The sequence below is a fragment of the Schistocerca cancellata genome, chromosome 1, assembly GCF_023864275.1.
Source record: "Schistocerca cancellata isolate TAMUIC-IGC-003103 chromosome 1, iqSchCanc2.1, whole genome shotgun sequence".
NCBI lineage: Eukaryota > Metazoa > Arthropoda > Insecta > Orthoptera > Acrididae > Schistocerca > Schistocerca cancellata.
The window spans coordinates 863,500,285-863,518,799 of record NC_064626.1 but is presented as its reverse complement, the minus strand read 5'-3'; the positions used below and the strand labels follow the sequence as shown (position 1 = coordinate 863,518,799).

At 44.0% G+C, this 18,515-nt stretch overlaps 1 protein-coding gene across 1 annotated transcript in view; it reads left to right on the top strand.

Annotated features, from left to right (window-relative positions):
- Positions 1-18,515, top strand: part of LOC126108326 (G-protein coupled receptor Mth2-like) — a 137,855-nt gene that overhangs the window by 97,945 nt on the left and 21,395 nt on the right. Inside the window, exon 5 of the mRNA XM_049913579.1 lies at positions 17,803-17,938. Within this exon, the coding sequence (XP_049769536.1) occupies positions 17,803-17,938 (136 nt within the window). The remainder of the gene's footprint in view (positions 1-17,802; positions 17,939-18,515) is intronic.

Here is an 18,515-nt window from a genome sequence, read left to right as displayed (position 1 = left end):
TCAGTGTGCTTAACAAATGGTTCAAATGGCTCTGAGCACTATGGGACTCAACATCTATGGTCATCAATCCCCTAGAACTTAGAACTACTTAAACCTAACTAACCTAAGGACATCACACAACACCCAGTCATCACGAGGCAGAGAAAGTGTGTGCTTAACAGACTTAAGCCATTCCCTAGCGTAGTCTGTTGGAGAGTAGCCTGATGCCACGTGTATCTGCCTTAATAGTGTGAGGAGGGTGTGCTATAGAGACATGGTATTAGGATGAAGTTGCTGTATTGTTCTACACACGAGCAAAACTACCTAACTTCAGATCAGAACTTCCGCGTACAAGAGGAAGGCTGCCAGGGGGCCGTGGCTGTGCTAGTGTAAACAACAATAAAACTGTTACATCTGCTTTGGCTACTGATCGTGGTGTTGACTCCCTAGCATGAGATCGCTGTTTCCTTGTGTGCATTTTCATACAACATGGCGTGTGTGGTAACTCAATGTATCAACTAACGCTCTAGTTCCTAGTGAGGCATGGCCGCATTCCTCAGAACAGCATGACTGACACGGGAAATATGATTGATGGTACGTATGTTTCTGAGTTAAAAAGATGTATAAAGTCCATCAATTTCCTAAGAGGCGGAACAGCAGTCTCCCGACTTCGTTCGAGTTGGTTTATAAGCAGTTCGAGTGGGGAATACACATTGGAGATACCTTCGTAGTGAGGACAGCTCGGTCACTTCCTAGGACCCCAGAATAGCGTAGAAGAAAGTAGTTTTATCATCATAAAGTTTGTCACCATAGTGATTGGGGTAAAAAACTTGCAGGGTCGTTGCATGTCAGATGTTGGACATGTGTGTTCTGCATTAGAGTATTAAGAGCGTTGCATTCCACACGACTAATACTTCGGAAACCACATGGCTTTAACATTATAGCGTTCTTAAGTGCACAATCACGTAGCCTTAGGAGTGTTTGTGTTTATGCTTTACAATCATTTCTCTCTTGCTTGTACTTTCTTAGTACTGACTCCACACACTGGAATAATACTCTAGAATTGATAGCATAGTTGATTTAAGTAAAATTTTTCAAACTCTATCAGTCTGGAGCTCCATCATACACAAACCACATGTTTCTTCTTAACCGTCTGCTATATCACCACAACATTTTCAGGTCTAGTATACACCGATAAAGGGTGCTAACCTCCTCAACATGCACACATCTGGAGAGATTCCGTGAGTAAGATTGTGTGAAACAGCCTTTGCTGAACAGCAGATACAGACTCAGCTCATTATGTTCCTTCATGAGACGTGGAATGTAGCAGGTACAGTAACCTCCGACTTCTGGTCAGTTGCAAATTAAATCAGCGACACTGTTGCAGGGACGGTTGTTCAAGGACAATGCGAGATCTTTCGATCTCCAACTTTATCCTATGAATGTGAGAAAACTCTGTGACCCGCATACACGTAGGGAATGCTGACCGGTCGTAATCGGAAATTCCGCACTATGGTCGACGTGCTAGAAATATGTACATAACGTAACTGCATCGGTATAGGACATTGTCTGATATATTTTAGTGTATATGAGCGAATGGAGGTACTGCACAGTCCTCTAGCTGCATTCGCAGCTTAGTATATGGTACTCACAAAGTAGTGGAGGGGTGGTTTAGTGATGATGGAGAAACTGGAAACCATTCTGCTGTGTCATTGGCCGGCGTTGAAATTACAGAGAAACTGGTAAAATTGCTAAAATTGATCGCGCTACCAACTGCAGTTCTTCTTGCATTACATCGTCCAAAATCGTCAGTGTCTTTTGCATCCAGTTCATCCACTGGTACAACTGTTTATTACCACATAATGATTGACTGACAACACTTGTTTGAGATGGAGAGAGGCTTGGCGGGACACTGGACATATACTACTTGTCATTGTGGAACGTGGGATTAAGTGTAGAGGTCATCGCATTCAGACAACTGTTTGGAGACGTTCCTCACTGCTGCAGACTCTTCCTATTTCCATATGCTGCACTGCCAACCACATTTTTTTTTATTTTTGCCAACGAAATAACAGTACCCATTTTTATTTCTACTACTCCTTGTGTGTTGTGAACAGCAACTTCCAGGGATAGTCAACAACAAAAAAGTGATCATGTACCTGTCTAATATAAGGATGTAGCGCACTTGCACTCTTCGAGACGAAACACCTGGATATCTGCTGCCTGTCGCTGTAACACGAGAATCATCTATTGCGAGTGATAGCCTGCTGTATATGGTCTTCTTTCCTGCACGGGTGACAAAACTTTACACACACACACACACACACACACACACACACACACACACACGTGAAAGTGAGCTGTGGAGCAATTATAGTTGATGACAGCCCACTGACGTATTTGTTTTTCGATATATCGGAAGAAAGATGTGGTAACATGTTATAGGGTGACATCAGGAGATTCTACGAAGGTTGCCCATCAAGTAATGCACCGCATTTTTTCTTCAACAATTCTTTATTGAACATCATGAGAATTACACACACGAAAGAATGGTGTTTTATCTTCACACCTTATTTTTCCACGTAATCTGTCCGTACCATTCTATGGCCTTCCTCCAGCACGAAACATGGGTGTGTATGCCCTGTCGGTACCAATCCTTGTCCTGGTGGCGGAGCCAGTGTTTCATTGTATGAATCACCTCCTCAGTGCACTCAAAATGTCTTCCCGAATGGCATCCTTTAATGGCCCAAACAAGTGGGAGTCCGAGGGGGCTAGGTCAGGGCTGTCAGGTTGCACATCCGTGGATGTCTTCCCGACCGTTGCAAATCGTGAAGATCCACCGAACCGCCTTCTGATGACCTCACCCTCCATGCCCAGCGACTGACTGTTCTTCTGTCGATAGCAAATGTTCCACAGACTTTGCATAAGTTTCTTTCTCTGCAATGAGAAATTCAATAACGGCACGTTGCTTGTAACGTACATCACTCACAGACGCCATTTTCAAACTACGCTATCTGCCAGAAGTGACGGAAACTTGGCGCGATCACTCAGGAGATTCCAGATAATACACTCCTGGAAATGGAAAAAAGAACACATTGGCACCGGTGTGTCAGACCCACCATACTTGCTCCGGACACTGCGAGAGGGCTGTACAAGCAATGATCACACGCACGGCACAGCGGACACACCAGGAACCGCGGTGTTGGCCGTCGAATGGCGCTAGCTGCGCAGCATTTGTGCACCGCCACCGTCAGTGTCAGCCAGTTTGCCGTGGCATACGGAGCTCCATCGCAGTCTTTAACACTGGTAGCATGCCGCGACAGCGTGGACGTGAACCGTATGTGCAGTTGACGGACTTTGAGCGAGGGCGTATAGTGGGCATGCGGGAGGCCGGGTGGACGTACCGCCGAATTGCTCAACACGTGGGGCGTGAGGTCTCCACAGTACATCGATGTTGTCGCCAGTGGTCGGCGGAAGGTGCACGTGCCCGTCGACCTGGGACCGGACCGCAGCGACGCACGGATGCACGCCAAGACCGTAGGATCCTATGCAGTGCCGTAGGGGACCGCACCGCCACTTCCCAGCAAATTAGGGACACTGTTGCTCCTGGGGTATCGGCGAGGACCATTCGCAACCGTCTCCATGAAGCTGGGCTACGGTCCCGCACACCGTTAGGCCGTCTTCCGCTCACGCCCCAACATCGTGCAGCCCGCCTCCAGTGGTGGCCCGACAGGCGTGAATGGAGGGACGAATGGAGACGTGTCGTCTTCAGCGATGAGAGTCGCTTCTGCCTTGGTGCCAATGATGGTCGTATGCGTGTTTGGCGCCGTGCAGGTGAGCGCCACAATCAGGACTGCATACGACCGAGGCACACAGGGCCAACACCCGGCATCATGGTGTGGGGAGCGATCTCCTATACTGGCCGTACACCACTGGTGATCGTCGAGGGGACACTGAATAGTGCACGGTACATCCAAACCGTCATCGAACCCATCGTTCTACCATTCCTAGACCGGCAAGGGAACTTGCTGTTCCAACAGGACAATGCACGTCCGCATGTATCCCGTGCCACCCAACGTGCTCTAGAAGCTGTAAGTCAACTACCCTGGCCACCAAGATCTCCGGATCTGTCCCCCATTGAGCATGTTTGGGACTGGATGAAGCGTCGTCTCACGCGGTCTGCACGTCCAGCACGAACGCTGGTCCAACTGAGGCGCCAGGTGGAAATGGCATGGCAAGCCGTTCCACAGGACTACATCCAGCATCTCTACGATCGTCTCCATGGGAGAATAGCAGCCTGCATTGCTGCGAAAGGTGGATATACACTGTACTAGTGCCGACATTGTGCATGCTCTGTTGCCTATGTCTATGTGCCTGTGGTTCTGTCAGTGTGATCATGTGATGTATCTGACCCCAGGAATGTGTCAATAAAGTTTCCCCTTCCTGGGACAATGAATTCACGGTGTTCTTATTTCAATTTCCAGGAGTGTATTACAAGGAGAGGTATGGCAGGTTAAAGTTTGGATTCAGATAGTTCATAGTTTCTTTTACTTACTTTAGATGTTACCAAATAACGAGGAGGAGTGCTCTTGAACGTAATAAATGACTGTATAGATGCAGATCTGTATCGGTATTTCATATGTCTTAAATGAATGTCATGCCCTTGTAGAAATCGACTGTGTCTGTTCTTGTGGAATCATGACTGTTTTTATTATTATCGTAACGATTGTGTGTTTAAAAATACTAGCATGTTACCAGAAGTCCCACGTTATTTCATACTTCATGACCTCTAATTATAAAGAAGACACCACATGAATTATAGATCATTGTGGAACTTTGAATGATAGTATTTTTCCTGACATGTGAGTAGATAGCATGAAACAGGCTGTTCTGTGATTATCAAATTGTTTACGACACTATAATGCAAGAATGTGCTGCTATTTCGAATTATGGTCTGCTGGATTGGGACTACTTCTTCAACTACAGGGGACAGAAACTTTACACACAGCTCGGTAGAGGCAAGTTATGGAGTAAGTATGTCAGATGTCAGCCTGCATATGGTATTTTCTGCTATAACGGTAGAATCTCACAGGGTTGTCTACTAGGTGATGTTAGAAGGTTCTGTTACAAGGCATGCTCTCATGATTTGTTTTTTACATTTTGTAAACACCAGTGTTGTAAAATGATTGTGTTTTTTCCAACAAGTGAACAGGTAGCATGAAAGACTGTATTCCGTAATAGTTATTTCACGTGTCTGAAACCCATGTAATTTTCTCCATCAAACTGAAAGAAGCTGGTTAACATAGCTGTTTCGTTAGACTGAACGGTTTTTTTTTTTCTTCAGATTTTAAAATCTCGTGTGACAGCTGAGGAGAGCCCATGATGCAATCCATGGAGTAATTAACTGATCAATTTGATATCAAAATAGGGATGGTACCGCCATTACCCCACTAGCGATATGTTCAAGGCCTGTAATGTCTTGCAAAGGTTTATGGCTTTGCTTCGCCATCACTCGTGATACGATTAGTAACTGAAAAAGGTGGGGTACGATTGTTTCACGAGACAACTCTAGGTTAATGTGGATATAGGTTTATAAATTCCTACCGATGGTCACAAGCGTACCTGCAACTCTGCCACTCCTTCCTACAATTTCTCAGATAAACTGGGGTCTAGGTAACGTACGTGCTCTCTCATTGACCGTTCAACATCGGATCTTACGTTCTACAGCAGGGGATTAAATAGTGGCGTATTGAGTTTTTAGGGACAGGGGGAGGCTATAGACGTGTAACAGAGATGCTGTAGTTGAATCAAAAAATCGTATATTGACTATAGGTATTGTTGAAAGGAAAGTGCGAGTATTAGTTGAGGACCAATTGGATGAAAATCAGTGTGGGTTTAGGCCTCTTAGAGGTTGTCAGGACCAGATCTTCAGCTTACTGCAAATAATGGAGAAGTGTTATGAGTGGAACAGGGAATTGTATCTATGCTTTATAGATCTAGAAAAGGCATATGACCTGGTTCCTAGGAGGAAGTTATTGTCTGTTCTACAAGATTATGGAATAGGAGGCAAACTTTTGCAAGCAATTAAAGTTCTTTACATGGATAGTCAGGCAGCAGTTAGAGTTGACGGTAAGTTGAGTTCATGGTTCAGAGTAATTTCAGGGGTAAGACAAGGCTGCAACCTGTCTCCACTGTTGTTTATATTATTTATGGATCATATGTTGAAAACAATAGACTGGCTGGGTGAGATTAAGATATGTGAACACAAAATAAGCAGTCTTGCATATGCGGATGACTTAGTTGTGATGGCAGATTCAATTGAAAGTTTGCAAAGTAATATTTCAGAGCTAAATCAGAAATGTAAGGACTATGGTATGAAGATTAGCATCTCCAAAACGAAAGTAATGTCAGTGGGAAAGAAATATAAATGGATTGAGTGCCAAATAGGAGGAACAAAGTTAGAACAGGTGGACAGTTTCAAGTACTTAGGATGCATATTCTCACAGGATGGCAACATAGTGAAAGAACTGGAAGCGAGGTGTAGCAAAGCTAATGCAGTGAGCGCTCAGCTACGATCTACTCTCTTCTGCAAGAAGGAAGTCAGTACCAAGACTAAGTTATCTGTGCACCGTTCAATCTTTCGACCAACTTTGTTGTATGGGAGCGAAAGCTTGGTGGATTCAGTTTACCTTATCAACAAGGTTGAGGTTACGGATATGAAAGTAGCTAGGATGATTGCAGGTACTAGTAGATGGGAACAATGGCAGGAGGGTGTCCACAATGAGGAAATCAAAGAAAAACTGGGAATGAACTCTATAGATGTAGCAGTCAGGGCGAACAGGCTTAGATGGTGGGGTCATGTTACACGCATGGGAGAAGCAAGGTTACCCAAGAGACTCATGGATTCAGCAGTAGAGGGTAGGAGGAGTCGGGGCAGACCGAGGAGAAGGTACCTGGATTCGGTTAAGAATGATTTTGAAGTAATAGGTTTAACATCAGAAGAGGCACCAATGTTAGCACTGAATAGGGGATCATGGAGGAATTGTATAAGGGGGGCTATGCTCCAGACTGAACGCTGAAAGGCATAATCAGTCTTAAATGATGATGATGATGATGACTACAAACACATTGGAAAAGATGAGGCACCCTTCATAGTATGAGAGGCCATGAACCAACAATTTCGGACTGCTATCACACAAGAGCACTGTCCACTGGGAATCACCTGCCTCGAGATGACTGGGTGTTTGTGTTGTCCTCATAATTTCATCATCATTCATGAAAGTGGCGAGACTGGACTGGGCTGACAAAAGGTTGGGAATTTGCACGGATGCTGATAATCGCGCAGTTGAGCGCCCCACAAACCAATCATCATCATCATCATCATCATCATCATCATCATCATATCCACTGGGAAGGAATACATAGACGGCCCAATAACATGAACATGACCGCCGCCTATGTTCGACTTCAAGGTGCAATAACGACTCACAGACGTCAGGTGGGAGCACCAGCAGCTTGGCGGGAGAACGCCTAAAACAGTGAAGTCGTTGTTGTAATGCGGAAACGGAGCGATTTATCTGATGTGCAAAAGGACATGACCATTAGCTATCGGGGAAGCACTTCTGAAACGGCTAAGTTTGTAAACTGTTCGCGTTCCGCCGTTCTTACAGTATACCGTGGATGGTAAAACGACGCTGTCCAAAACCAGTTCAAAGGCAACTGTGGTGCACCACGCGCCATATATGACAGTAGTGAACGACGGCTCAGGAGATGGGTTCGGGCGAATAAACGTGCAACTGCTGAGCTGCTGACCGCCAAGACGAGCCAAAGGACTACCAACAGTCTGTCCTCAGTGGCAGTTCAAGAACTGTTGCTGAATATGGCCCACGCTGACTGCTGTTCACCGAAATCTGCACGGCAGTACCCCAACCGGACGACCCCTGACTGGAGACAGGTGGCCTTTTCAGATTAATCACATTTTATGCTCCATCGGACAGATGGCCGTTGGCGTGTACGGCGTGAAAAGTCCGAAACCAAGCACCCTGCGTACTTTATAGTCTGGAGGATGTTTTCGTGGCATTGCCTGGTGGTCCTGCCAGTGTAGAAGGTACAATGGATCAATTCAAGTATGCATGTATCCTCAGGGACCATGTCAACCCCTACGTGCAGCTTGTCTTTCCTCGACACATTGGCATCTGCTAGCAGGACATTCCAGTGTGTGACACGGCTCACAGTCTACGTGTGTGGTTCGAAGAGCACCAGGATGAATTTACAGTACTGTCCTGGCTATCAAACTCCCAGGGTAAAAACCCAATCGACAATCTGTGAGACCACCTCGATGTTTGCGTCATGGATCCGCGACCGAGAGACCTAGCGAAGATGGCCACGGCACTCGATACGGCATGGCTCCACATCGCTGTTAATACATTCCAGAACCTCGTTGAGTCTGTTCTCACAGTGCTCCGCGGCGTAAAAAGTGATTACATAGGCCAACGAAAATTTTTTTGAAAAACGTTTTTTACTTTGACAGCTGATCCTTATAGATTTTTATGAGCTAATCGAAACCTAGCCTTACTTTCTTTTATATCGCCCATAGTTTTCGAGCAATATACTTTAGTATAAAAATCCTATGCTATACGGTAAATGGGGAAAGTAATGAAACGCTTTGTTACAACATAAGCATGGTTTATATTCACAGTAAGCTACTTAAAACAATGATATGTGTTAATAGAGGTTTCACTTGTCACCTGAAATTGGTTTGTATTTGTTTGTATTTTCTTTCTCTTTTTTGTTTGAAGCTTCTTGTGTAGCTTTTTCTACCATGAGTCTCTTACTGAACTTCTCGGTGAAGTGACCAACAGTAGTGCCCCATCATGTTGGTGTTCTAGCAGCCTTGTTAGCGTTTTTCCATCACTAATTTCGGATGAATCAATAAACAGCCTCCAGTCTTCCTTTTTGTATTCAATACCAAACTCATTCATCAGACTGGGAATGTCTGAGCAGTACACTAAATCACCCTTCCTGTTGAAAAAACTTGGAAAATTGCTCCTCTCTCTTTCTATACATTTATGCTCGTTCCAACTGCCAATAAGTTATTTTCTTTTAATCTAGAGCCGAGCAATGCAGCTTTTTCTTTCGTTAAACCCAGATCCCTAACCAAATCGTTAAGCTACTTCTGCGTAAACAATTTGGGCTCTAGACTTTCTGTATTACAATGGAATTCATCATCATCTGGTTCATCTAAATCAAATTGTACATCAGAAAATACTTCTGTTGGAATATAATTTAAATCATCTGGTTGTTCAGGAACCAGCAAATCTATACCATGCCCTACTGGCTGTATGGCGGACGGAAGGCTAAGATAGCTTATTACATTCTTGTTTTTCGAATTATGATCAGTAATATCAACACTGCAAAAGTAGCTATCATTGGAATGATTTCTTGGCTCGCTCCATCTCCTTTTTGGACCATTTTCTCAGATCATCAGCCGGCCGATGTGGCCGAGCGGTTCTAGGTGCTACAGTCTGGAACCGCGCGACCACTACGGTCGTAGGTTCGAATCCTGCCTCGGGCATGGATGTGTGTGATGTCCTTAGGTTTGTTAGGTTTCAGTAGTTCTAAGTTCTAGTGGACTGATGACCTCAGCAGTTAAGGCCCATAGTGCTCAGAGCCATTTCAGATCATCAACACACGCATAACATACCTTATGCGGCGCTCAAGATTTGTCTTGATCACGAAGTTTAGATCCAAAGTATGATAGATAAAACTTTTTCACAAGTCTGTAATCGTTCTTTGGTGGTTTTTAATCACAAATTCACCACAAATATAACAAAAACTGTCAGCAGAGTTTTTACAACGAAGATTAGACATTGTACTGAGTACATGTACAGGAAACAGGAAAATGAGGTTAAGTTGACAGTAAACAAAACACCATCTGTTAACCCAACAATAGAATCGACCTTTTTTTGCCAGAATGTTTCTCAGCAGTTGTGCCAACGTCATCTACATTCATTACACCTCCTTTTTAAATTATTTTAACTATACAAAAGTTGTTAAACTGTTTAAAAATCGCTTAATGTAATAAATTTAACTGTAAAATGTGAAGAAATGGTGGGTGATTCAGTTTTTTAAGTATCATATTTGTAATTCCCACCCTAAAAAAACATAAAGAACAAGGTAGTTTCAGCAAAAATGTTTTCCCATCATTGGCCTGTGTTATTGACGCTTGTAACAGGTGGTCACATTTATGTGAGTGGACTGTGAATAACCATACAAAGAAAATAGCGGTTGGAGCTCGTTTTGGGCCTTAAGGAAAATTACTTGATAACGAGAGAGAATTAGTCTGAAGAAAGTAGGTCTGAAGTTAACGACCCATGAGAGTAATAGAAACGAGAACAGGGGTGCGAGCGCATGTTGTCAAAAGGATAGCAGAGGTCACATACGCTTTCTTGAGGACTTTGTACTGCTGCGGTTAGTTTCCAATACAGTTCTGGCTCCCAGGTAATGAAGTTAGGCACACATTGCAACTAAGATGGCGACAAGTTTGCCGACAATCATCACGATGAAGCGAAACCAACCGACATAGCCGGCCGCGGTGGTCTAGCGGTTCTAGGCGCTCAGTCCGGAACCGCGAGGCCGCAGGTTCGAATCCTGCCTCTGGCATGGATGTGTGTGATGTCCTTAGGTTAGTTAGGTTTAAGTAGTTCTAAGTAGTAAGGGACTGATGACCACAGATGTTAAGTCCCATAGTGCTCAGAGCCATTTGAACCAACCGACATAGACTAGATACTGCTTCAGAGTGGGCTGGAGAATATGTCTCCGTTGCTTTTAATTATTTACTCAGCGACTTCCCCACGCAAAATACAGTCCGCGCCGACAATCTTACCGGAGGTAGCAGCTGTGGTGACCTCTCGGGCAGTTTATTGCTGAGTGACAGTGGGTAGGGTGGGGCTGTAGTTTCTTACTTTGGTTAACCAGAGTGGCGCCAATCTAGAGACAGTAAAATAATAGGTATTATGCTGCGACGGCGTGGCTGGGAACCAAGTTGGACGAACACACCGTTTTGGGATCGTTTTAATAAATTGATTTCCAGTAATCTCAAAATTATCCGAACCTTTTCATCCTGTCCCCCGTTCGCTTGGCAACACCTCAGTCAGTTCTGAATAGCGTGGGCAACTACTTATGTGCGGGAAATTAGCATATCTCATTTACCAGTTCACTGAGTATGCATACAGCTGACTGCCGTCGTTTGGATTGTAATCTTTTCTACAGTTAGAATCTGTGATAAGATTCTATTCTAAATAAACATTTCGTAGTTCCTCCTTTGTCTGGGCTGGAGTAAACGGTTGTTGGAACCTGTGTGTGCGTAAGGTATAATATTATTCGGTTCATAGGGCCATCTGGGGCCATTTCGAACGTGGAAGATGTCGCAGAAACAGCAGTGTGGTTCTCCAAGCAATTTATATCGACGGAGATAGCACCGATCAGCATATTAACTGAAGAAAAGTGAAATATCAGCACCTTATAAGTCTTAATTCTGTTTGAGTTCGTGTATACCAGATGTAAAGTAATTCTACTCCCGAGATGACTCCTTATTTGCTCTTTCCCCATCCTCATCCTACTGAGGTGTGATAACCATCACGCCAAAATGCCAACAAACTCTGTCCTTCCTTCTTATATTCGCTTGAGGGAGGACTACTATAGCTTCGTGCAACTTCTGAATTCATACCACAACTGTTGTAAAACGTGCGAGTCATATTCGTTGTCACAAAGTAAACCTTGTGGTGAATGAAAACGAAAGCACCTGGGCCCTTTATTGCTGCTCTGTCACGTTACCATCCCGACTTCGACTCGCTAGCAAACATTCGCATACAATAGCGCCATTGCGTTTATGCGAAGTCTCAAACAGTGCAACTGCAGATATCCATAACAACACGAAACTATGGCCTATTTTCAAATAAGTAGTGATTTTCTACAAGTCATAAAAATAAACTGCAAAGGGTTTTACTGTTACAAGTACTGTGTCTCAACGAAACACGAATGTCACATTCACGCACCACTTTCGTGAAGTCAACATCATGTGCCGCACCCCTACCCACTCCCACTGAACTTATTTCCTTCCTTTCCTTAAGATTTTGTTTCTCATCAGCGACATTCTTCTAGATGCAGTACCTGGTCAGTGGTGGAGAAAAGGAATCCCTAGACACTTTCTTCGAATAATTTCATCGACCCGGACACTCTACGTTACGACAGGCAAGGACATGAACCAGACTTTTCTTGTTTAGCAAACCAGCGATTCATTATCATCTCAATCTAGCTTTATTATAATGTTAAAATCGATTTGATGACGTAGATATTTACACAATCAAAAAGGTGAAGCCGAGTACCTGTCACATGAATCTCTTCTATCATCAGCGATTTTTTGGTCCAACATGTGCTTAAGGCTGCGAAATAAATAAATCAAAAAAACGTAAGTAAACGTGTCCGGTGAATAATTGTTTTGTATCGCATTTTAATAAATATTTGCTCAGTTCTGTTTCACAGGTCCACGATGGCCGTGACGTGCAACATAAAGATATTAATCTGGACCACAATGCTTGATACCTATAATGATGAACATCACTGTCAATTCAATCTTAGCTGTCAGCATACTCTGACTCAACTCACGATTATTATGTTTATTTTTTATGATGAGAGCGGTGTGGATATCAGTTGATAGTCCCGCCTCGCGGCTTCCTGAAGCCTTCACATATCTACTAAGTCACAGAGTATGCTTCGAGAGGAAGTAATTACACGTTAAGTGGGCCATTCTGAAGAGCAGATACCATGTTTATAAACCAAACGAATTTAAGGAGCCTTGGGAACCAGCATAAGCACGTCAGCGACTTGTGCACTAACAAGTGCGCTGGCAACATTGTGCTCAGTGACACAGTAATATGGACGTAGGATATTATGCAGAAGTGGCCACTGGTCGGGGCAGAGGCCCTGTGTTGCTGGCAGGGTGAACGGCTTGTTGTGCCTTCGCATGGCAATACAGAATGCACGGCGTCTTATAACGGTAGGGACCTTTAGTTTAAGCTTAACTGTTCTACATTTTATCCGAAGGCCGTCTACAATGGATGACCCATTCACGTTATGCACTCTATTCACAAAAATCTGTTCTGTAACGAAGCGCATACGTTGTAGGCTCAATGTAGAAGTTAGTCAGACTGCGTTAAAACAGGAAATCGGGCAGGAAAATTCCAATTCAGATTACACTGGCGGATCGCGTCTTCAGATCTACGCAGGGGAAAAAAGATGTTGTCCACTAACGAAAGTAATACCAAATAAGTTTAACAAATGTGTAGTAAATAATTTGTCACACGCTTCGTTGTCGCACTTAGGTAAGCGCAGTATACATACCTACAACAAACAGCAACCTATTTCACAGTGCACATGGTTGTGATTAATCTCATGGAAACAGATTCCAGAGGTAAAATGCTCCTATCGACGCACAAGAAAGGTTATTATGCTCCTGTTTCAAATCATTCAGTCCGAAAAGCACGATACCATCTGCCTCATTCTACCTTCCTCAGCCCCTATAGAGATTTTCCCAAAAATTCCTGCATGCGAACATACCCGCGCTCTTTTTAACGTGCAACTCACCTGTCACTCCCACAGAGTTCTTTGTTATTCACTCACACCCACCAGTGTGCTGTAAGTCTCTCATACCCATTCACTCCCATTTGCCCATTCTCTCTTATGCGTCCAGCCCACTTCATCGTCATTATCTCTTCGTGTCTCTCTCTCATTGCAGCTGAGAGACAGTCCCTTTTGCACTACTAATACTACTACTACTACTACTACTAACTAACTTCTCTCACTGTCACTGTCTCCCTCTTGCTCTCCCTTACTAGCTCTATCTCATTCATCCATTCCTTTCCTCTGCTGCTGTCTCTTCTCACTGTTACCCTCCCTCTCTCTCTTGTTTACCTTGACGTACACTCCGTCTCTCACTGGCTCCCACCCACTTCCACTTTCTCCTTCTCTTTATTCCTGTCTCGCTAGCACTGTCTCCTTCACTCTTTCCCTAGCACTGTTCTGCCACTGTCAATTATGTTTCACTACCAATGTATCCCTCGTTCCCATCCTTCTTTCTCTACCACTGTCTACTATCTTCCACTGTTTATTACTTTTCCGTCTTTCCCAATGTCACATTCTCCGTTACCATAAAAAATAGCGAATATGTTCGCATTTTAAGGGTGCTGAGAAGGTAGAATGAGGCAACTGGTACGCCACTTTCCAGTCTGTCTTCTAAACAGGATCATATTCGCCTTTTCTCTGCATTCTTCCTCTGGTTCCCTGCTTTTTGCTCCACAACAGGGCATGTCACTCTTATAAAAAGAACTTTATGGATCAGTAAAATTTTGGTAGTTTCTGTACGTGAAACTGAAATGACGCAGACCAGATTTCACATGCACATAAATTTTGAACGTACTCAAGTACAAGATGGGGCTTCCAGAATCATTCTGCTGATAACGGAGACGCTTTACAGCATAATTCTCCGCGCTACGTCAGTTTATAAATTACGTTTACACAGCTGTATCTCGGAAACTAATAAAGATATCAAGGAAATTTTCGAAGATGTTTGAAATCGGGATCTTAGGAATGTAGAATAAAAATTTCAGCCATTTTCTGTACATTGTCGTCTTGGAACCCGAGGCTCAGTTTTAGTACGAAAAATGGTAAAAAAAACATTTTGAGATTTTCTAAGGAACCGACTAATAAGTAATGGTGCCGCCATAAACCCACTAAGCCCCACCGTAGACCACATAAAATGCAAAAAGAATCAAACGATTTTCTCCATTTGCTAAACAAGAGGAAGTGTCTAACATTCAACCTTTGACCCTGAGCTGTGTAGGATCGTGACACTAAGACGATCCTTTTTTTTGGGTATACAAATGGTCTCTACCTATTCCTTCACCAATAGAACGCGATGTAGGAACCCCGTGTTTTGGAACATATTAGGTAGCATATGCTGTCTCATGCGTACCGATACAAAACTTGGTCACATTCATGTCAATAGTTCCATACGCACACTCACACTCCATGACGACTCGGAGGTCCAAGAAGAAGTGCATTGAATTAACGACGTGCAACAAAATATTAAAGCTAATATCAAATCATGTTAATTGATTCTTCCGTCCGTTCTTGGTAGAACAATATTACAGTACACGAAAAGCACTATAGTGCTTATGTGCCACAGAATTAAGGAATTATGATTTGTTGAATTTAAATATTAACAGTCACAATACATAAAGTCATCAATAACAGAACTGCTATCAACGGTCATTAGGACAGTTAGCAAGAACCGCTATAATAACTGGAGTCGTTTAATGTACTTACATTGTAAATTGAACAGCTCTGAAATAATCATCCTAGTAACAAGCAAGCAAAAGTTCATCATGTGGAAATGTGGAAACTACTGCTAATGATTTGTGCCGGGACGTTATGACCTTGTTAAAATATGTAGAGCTCCTGTTATGTTGAGCACACTAAATGAGCGTAGAGGTCCATGTTTAGAAAACAGGCAAGGCAAATTGTATTTTGTATGTCGGCGAGCAGCTGGATGGTACTGAACATAGACGTACCGGTGAATGAATCTTCATGTAAAGCATGTTGTCAGCTGGTCCGGTCCTGAAGCACCACCTTATCGCCTCGACTGAGATACGACCATGGTCTGGCTTGTTTGGACAAGATACACTTGTCACTCTAGTGTTTGCTCACCTCCCTAACGTCAGACTGGTGTCTGTGGAAGTGGCTGGTTGTAGAGTTTAGTTTTAGCAGTCTTATTTAATACTCTTTACAATAGTAAAGCTGTAACTATTGCATATGAAACGACGAAGAAAAAATATAATTTTGTGCTTAAGTAGCATCTAATAAACTATTATAACAGCTAACAAAACAGCAACTATATGGACTTTTCCTTAACTTTGTGGACCTAAATGCTGTGTTTGGAGGTCCTGGGGACTGGTATCGGCAGTATTAGCACGTAATTTTTCTCTTCGGAGTAATTCCTTTTTGTTCATATACACACACCAAAAAAAGTTTTTCATCACCCCGGTTCTCAGAAGTCCTGAAGATAGACCTTGACTGTGGATATTGTATCACAGACACAGTCTCTTTGGCTGTTCAGAGATGACACTAAACCGGCCAAAGATGCAAACAACCATGCATGAGCAGCGCCTTTTAGACAGAGGGAGTCAGACAGCCGATCAGTTCCAGTCATTCCACCAGGAAGGAGGTACACGGCTCGTGTTGTCTGTAGTTCAACCACGTCTAGACGGTCAATACCGCGGTTCGATCGCGTCCGCATTGTTACTTTGTGCCAGGAAGGGCTCTCGACAAGGGAAGTGTTGAGTGAACCAAAGCGATGTTGTTCGGACATGGAGGAGATAAAGAGAGACAGGAACTGTCGATGACATGTCTCGGGCAGGCCGCCCAAGAGCTACTACTGCAGAGAATGACCGCTACCTACGGATCATGGCCCGGAGGAACCCTGACAGCAACGCCACCATGTTGAATAATGCTTTTCGTGCAGTCACAGGATGTCGTGTTACGACTCAAACTGTGCGCAGTAGGATGCATGGTGCGCAACTTCACTCCCGACGTCCATGGCGAGGTCCATCTTTGGAATCACGACACAATGCAGCGCGGTACAGATTGTCCCAACAACATGCTGAATGGACCGCTCAGAATTGGCATCACGTTCTCTTCACCGATGAGTGTCGCATATGCCTTCATCCAGACAATCGTCAGAGACGTGTTTGGAGGCAACCTGGTCAGGCTGAACGCCTTACACACACTATCCAGCGAGTGCAGCAAGGTGGAGGTTCCCTGCTGTTTTGGTGTGTCATTATGTGGGGCCGACGTACGCCGCTGGTGGTCAATGAAGGCACCGTAACGGTTATACGATACGTGAATGCCATCCTCCGACCGATAGTGCAAACATATCGGCAGCGTATTGGCAAGGCATTCGTCTTCATAGACGACAGTTCGCGCCCCCATCGTGTACATCTTGTGTATGGCTTCCTTCAGGATAACGGCATCGCTCGACTAGAGTGGCCAGCATGTTCTAACCCTATCGAACATGCCTGGGTTGGATTGAAAAGGGCTGTTTATAAACGACGTGACCCACAAACCACTCTGCGGGATCTACGCGGAATCGCCGTTGAGGAGTGGGACAATCTGGACCAACAGTGCCATGATGAACTTGTGGATAGTATGCCACGACGAATACAGGCATGCATCAATGCAAGAGGACGTGCTACTGGGTATTAGAGGTACGGGTGTGTACAGCAATATGGACCACCACCTCTGAAGGTCTCGCTGTATAGTGGCATAACATGCCATGTGTGGTTTTCATGAGCAATAAAAAGGGCGGAAGTGATATTTATGTTGATCTCTACTCCAATTTTTTGTGGAGGTTCCGGAGCTCTCGGAATCGAGGTGATGCAAAACTTTTTTTTTATTTGTGTATAAATTTAATACTCTGAAATTGAAGAATCATACAATGGACTATTTTGTTATCTTAATAATGCGCATTTCATAAATAAATTAAAGGAAGACAAACTTTTACATAAGTGTGTCCCAAACAACGCAAGATAATTGTGCTACTGGATAAGACATCATGAAAGTGAAAGAGTGAAATAGTGAAATCCTCTACAGAAAATCTAAAATATTGGTAGGAAATTTATACTTTTTTATTGTGGTAAGTTTATTCGTGCAACATGTTAACACGCCTTTGTCCTAACCGCGGCCCGCCGCTGTGTTCTGTGTCGCCAGATAAAGACGCGGCTCTGCACTACTTCTACGGGCCGATCGGCCTGCTGTTCCTGCTGAACGCCGGCATGTTCGCCGTCAGCATCTACCGGACGTGCACCTACCCGCCGGCCTTCAGGCACAGGTCGCCCACAGAGAGGTGCGTACACAACACAACACTACACTTACACTACGCTCACGCTACTCCCACCTGTGCGCAGCCCACACCTCAACCGCGTCGTAAAATTCTGTTACGTCATATTTATGCGTGGTACCGCGTCTCTAAAATGAAACATCCTTCCCAGTGAACAACTAATCGTCGATACAGAATCAAACAAGACCCTCCAGGTCCACTAAAGCTCCATACCGGGTGTCCATAAATTATCTTTACAACTTAAAACTTCAATACCTTTAAAAACTATTTAACAAATGGTTTTCAACATGTGATACGTCAAAGTTTTGTTTCCTGATTCACACACATCAATGTGTGCACTTTTAGTGACGCGGATAATGTCTAGTCGGGATTCCATTTCTCTCCACGTACGATACAAGATGTCCACTGCGACGTGTTCAAATGCATTGCTAATGCGCGCCTTAAAGTCCTTTAGGTCTCTAATCTCGTTTCGGTACACCAGATCCTTTACAAAACGCCACAGGAAGAGGCCAGTGGCGGCCATCGAATTGGACCATATCCAATCAATCTATCCGGAAACTTTTCGTGTGTAAATTGAATCCGC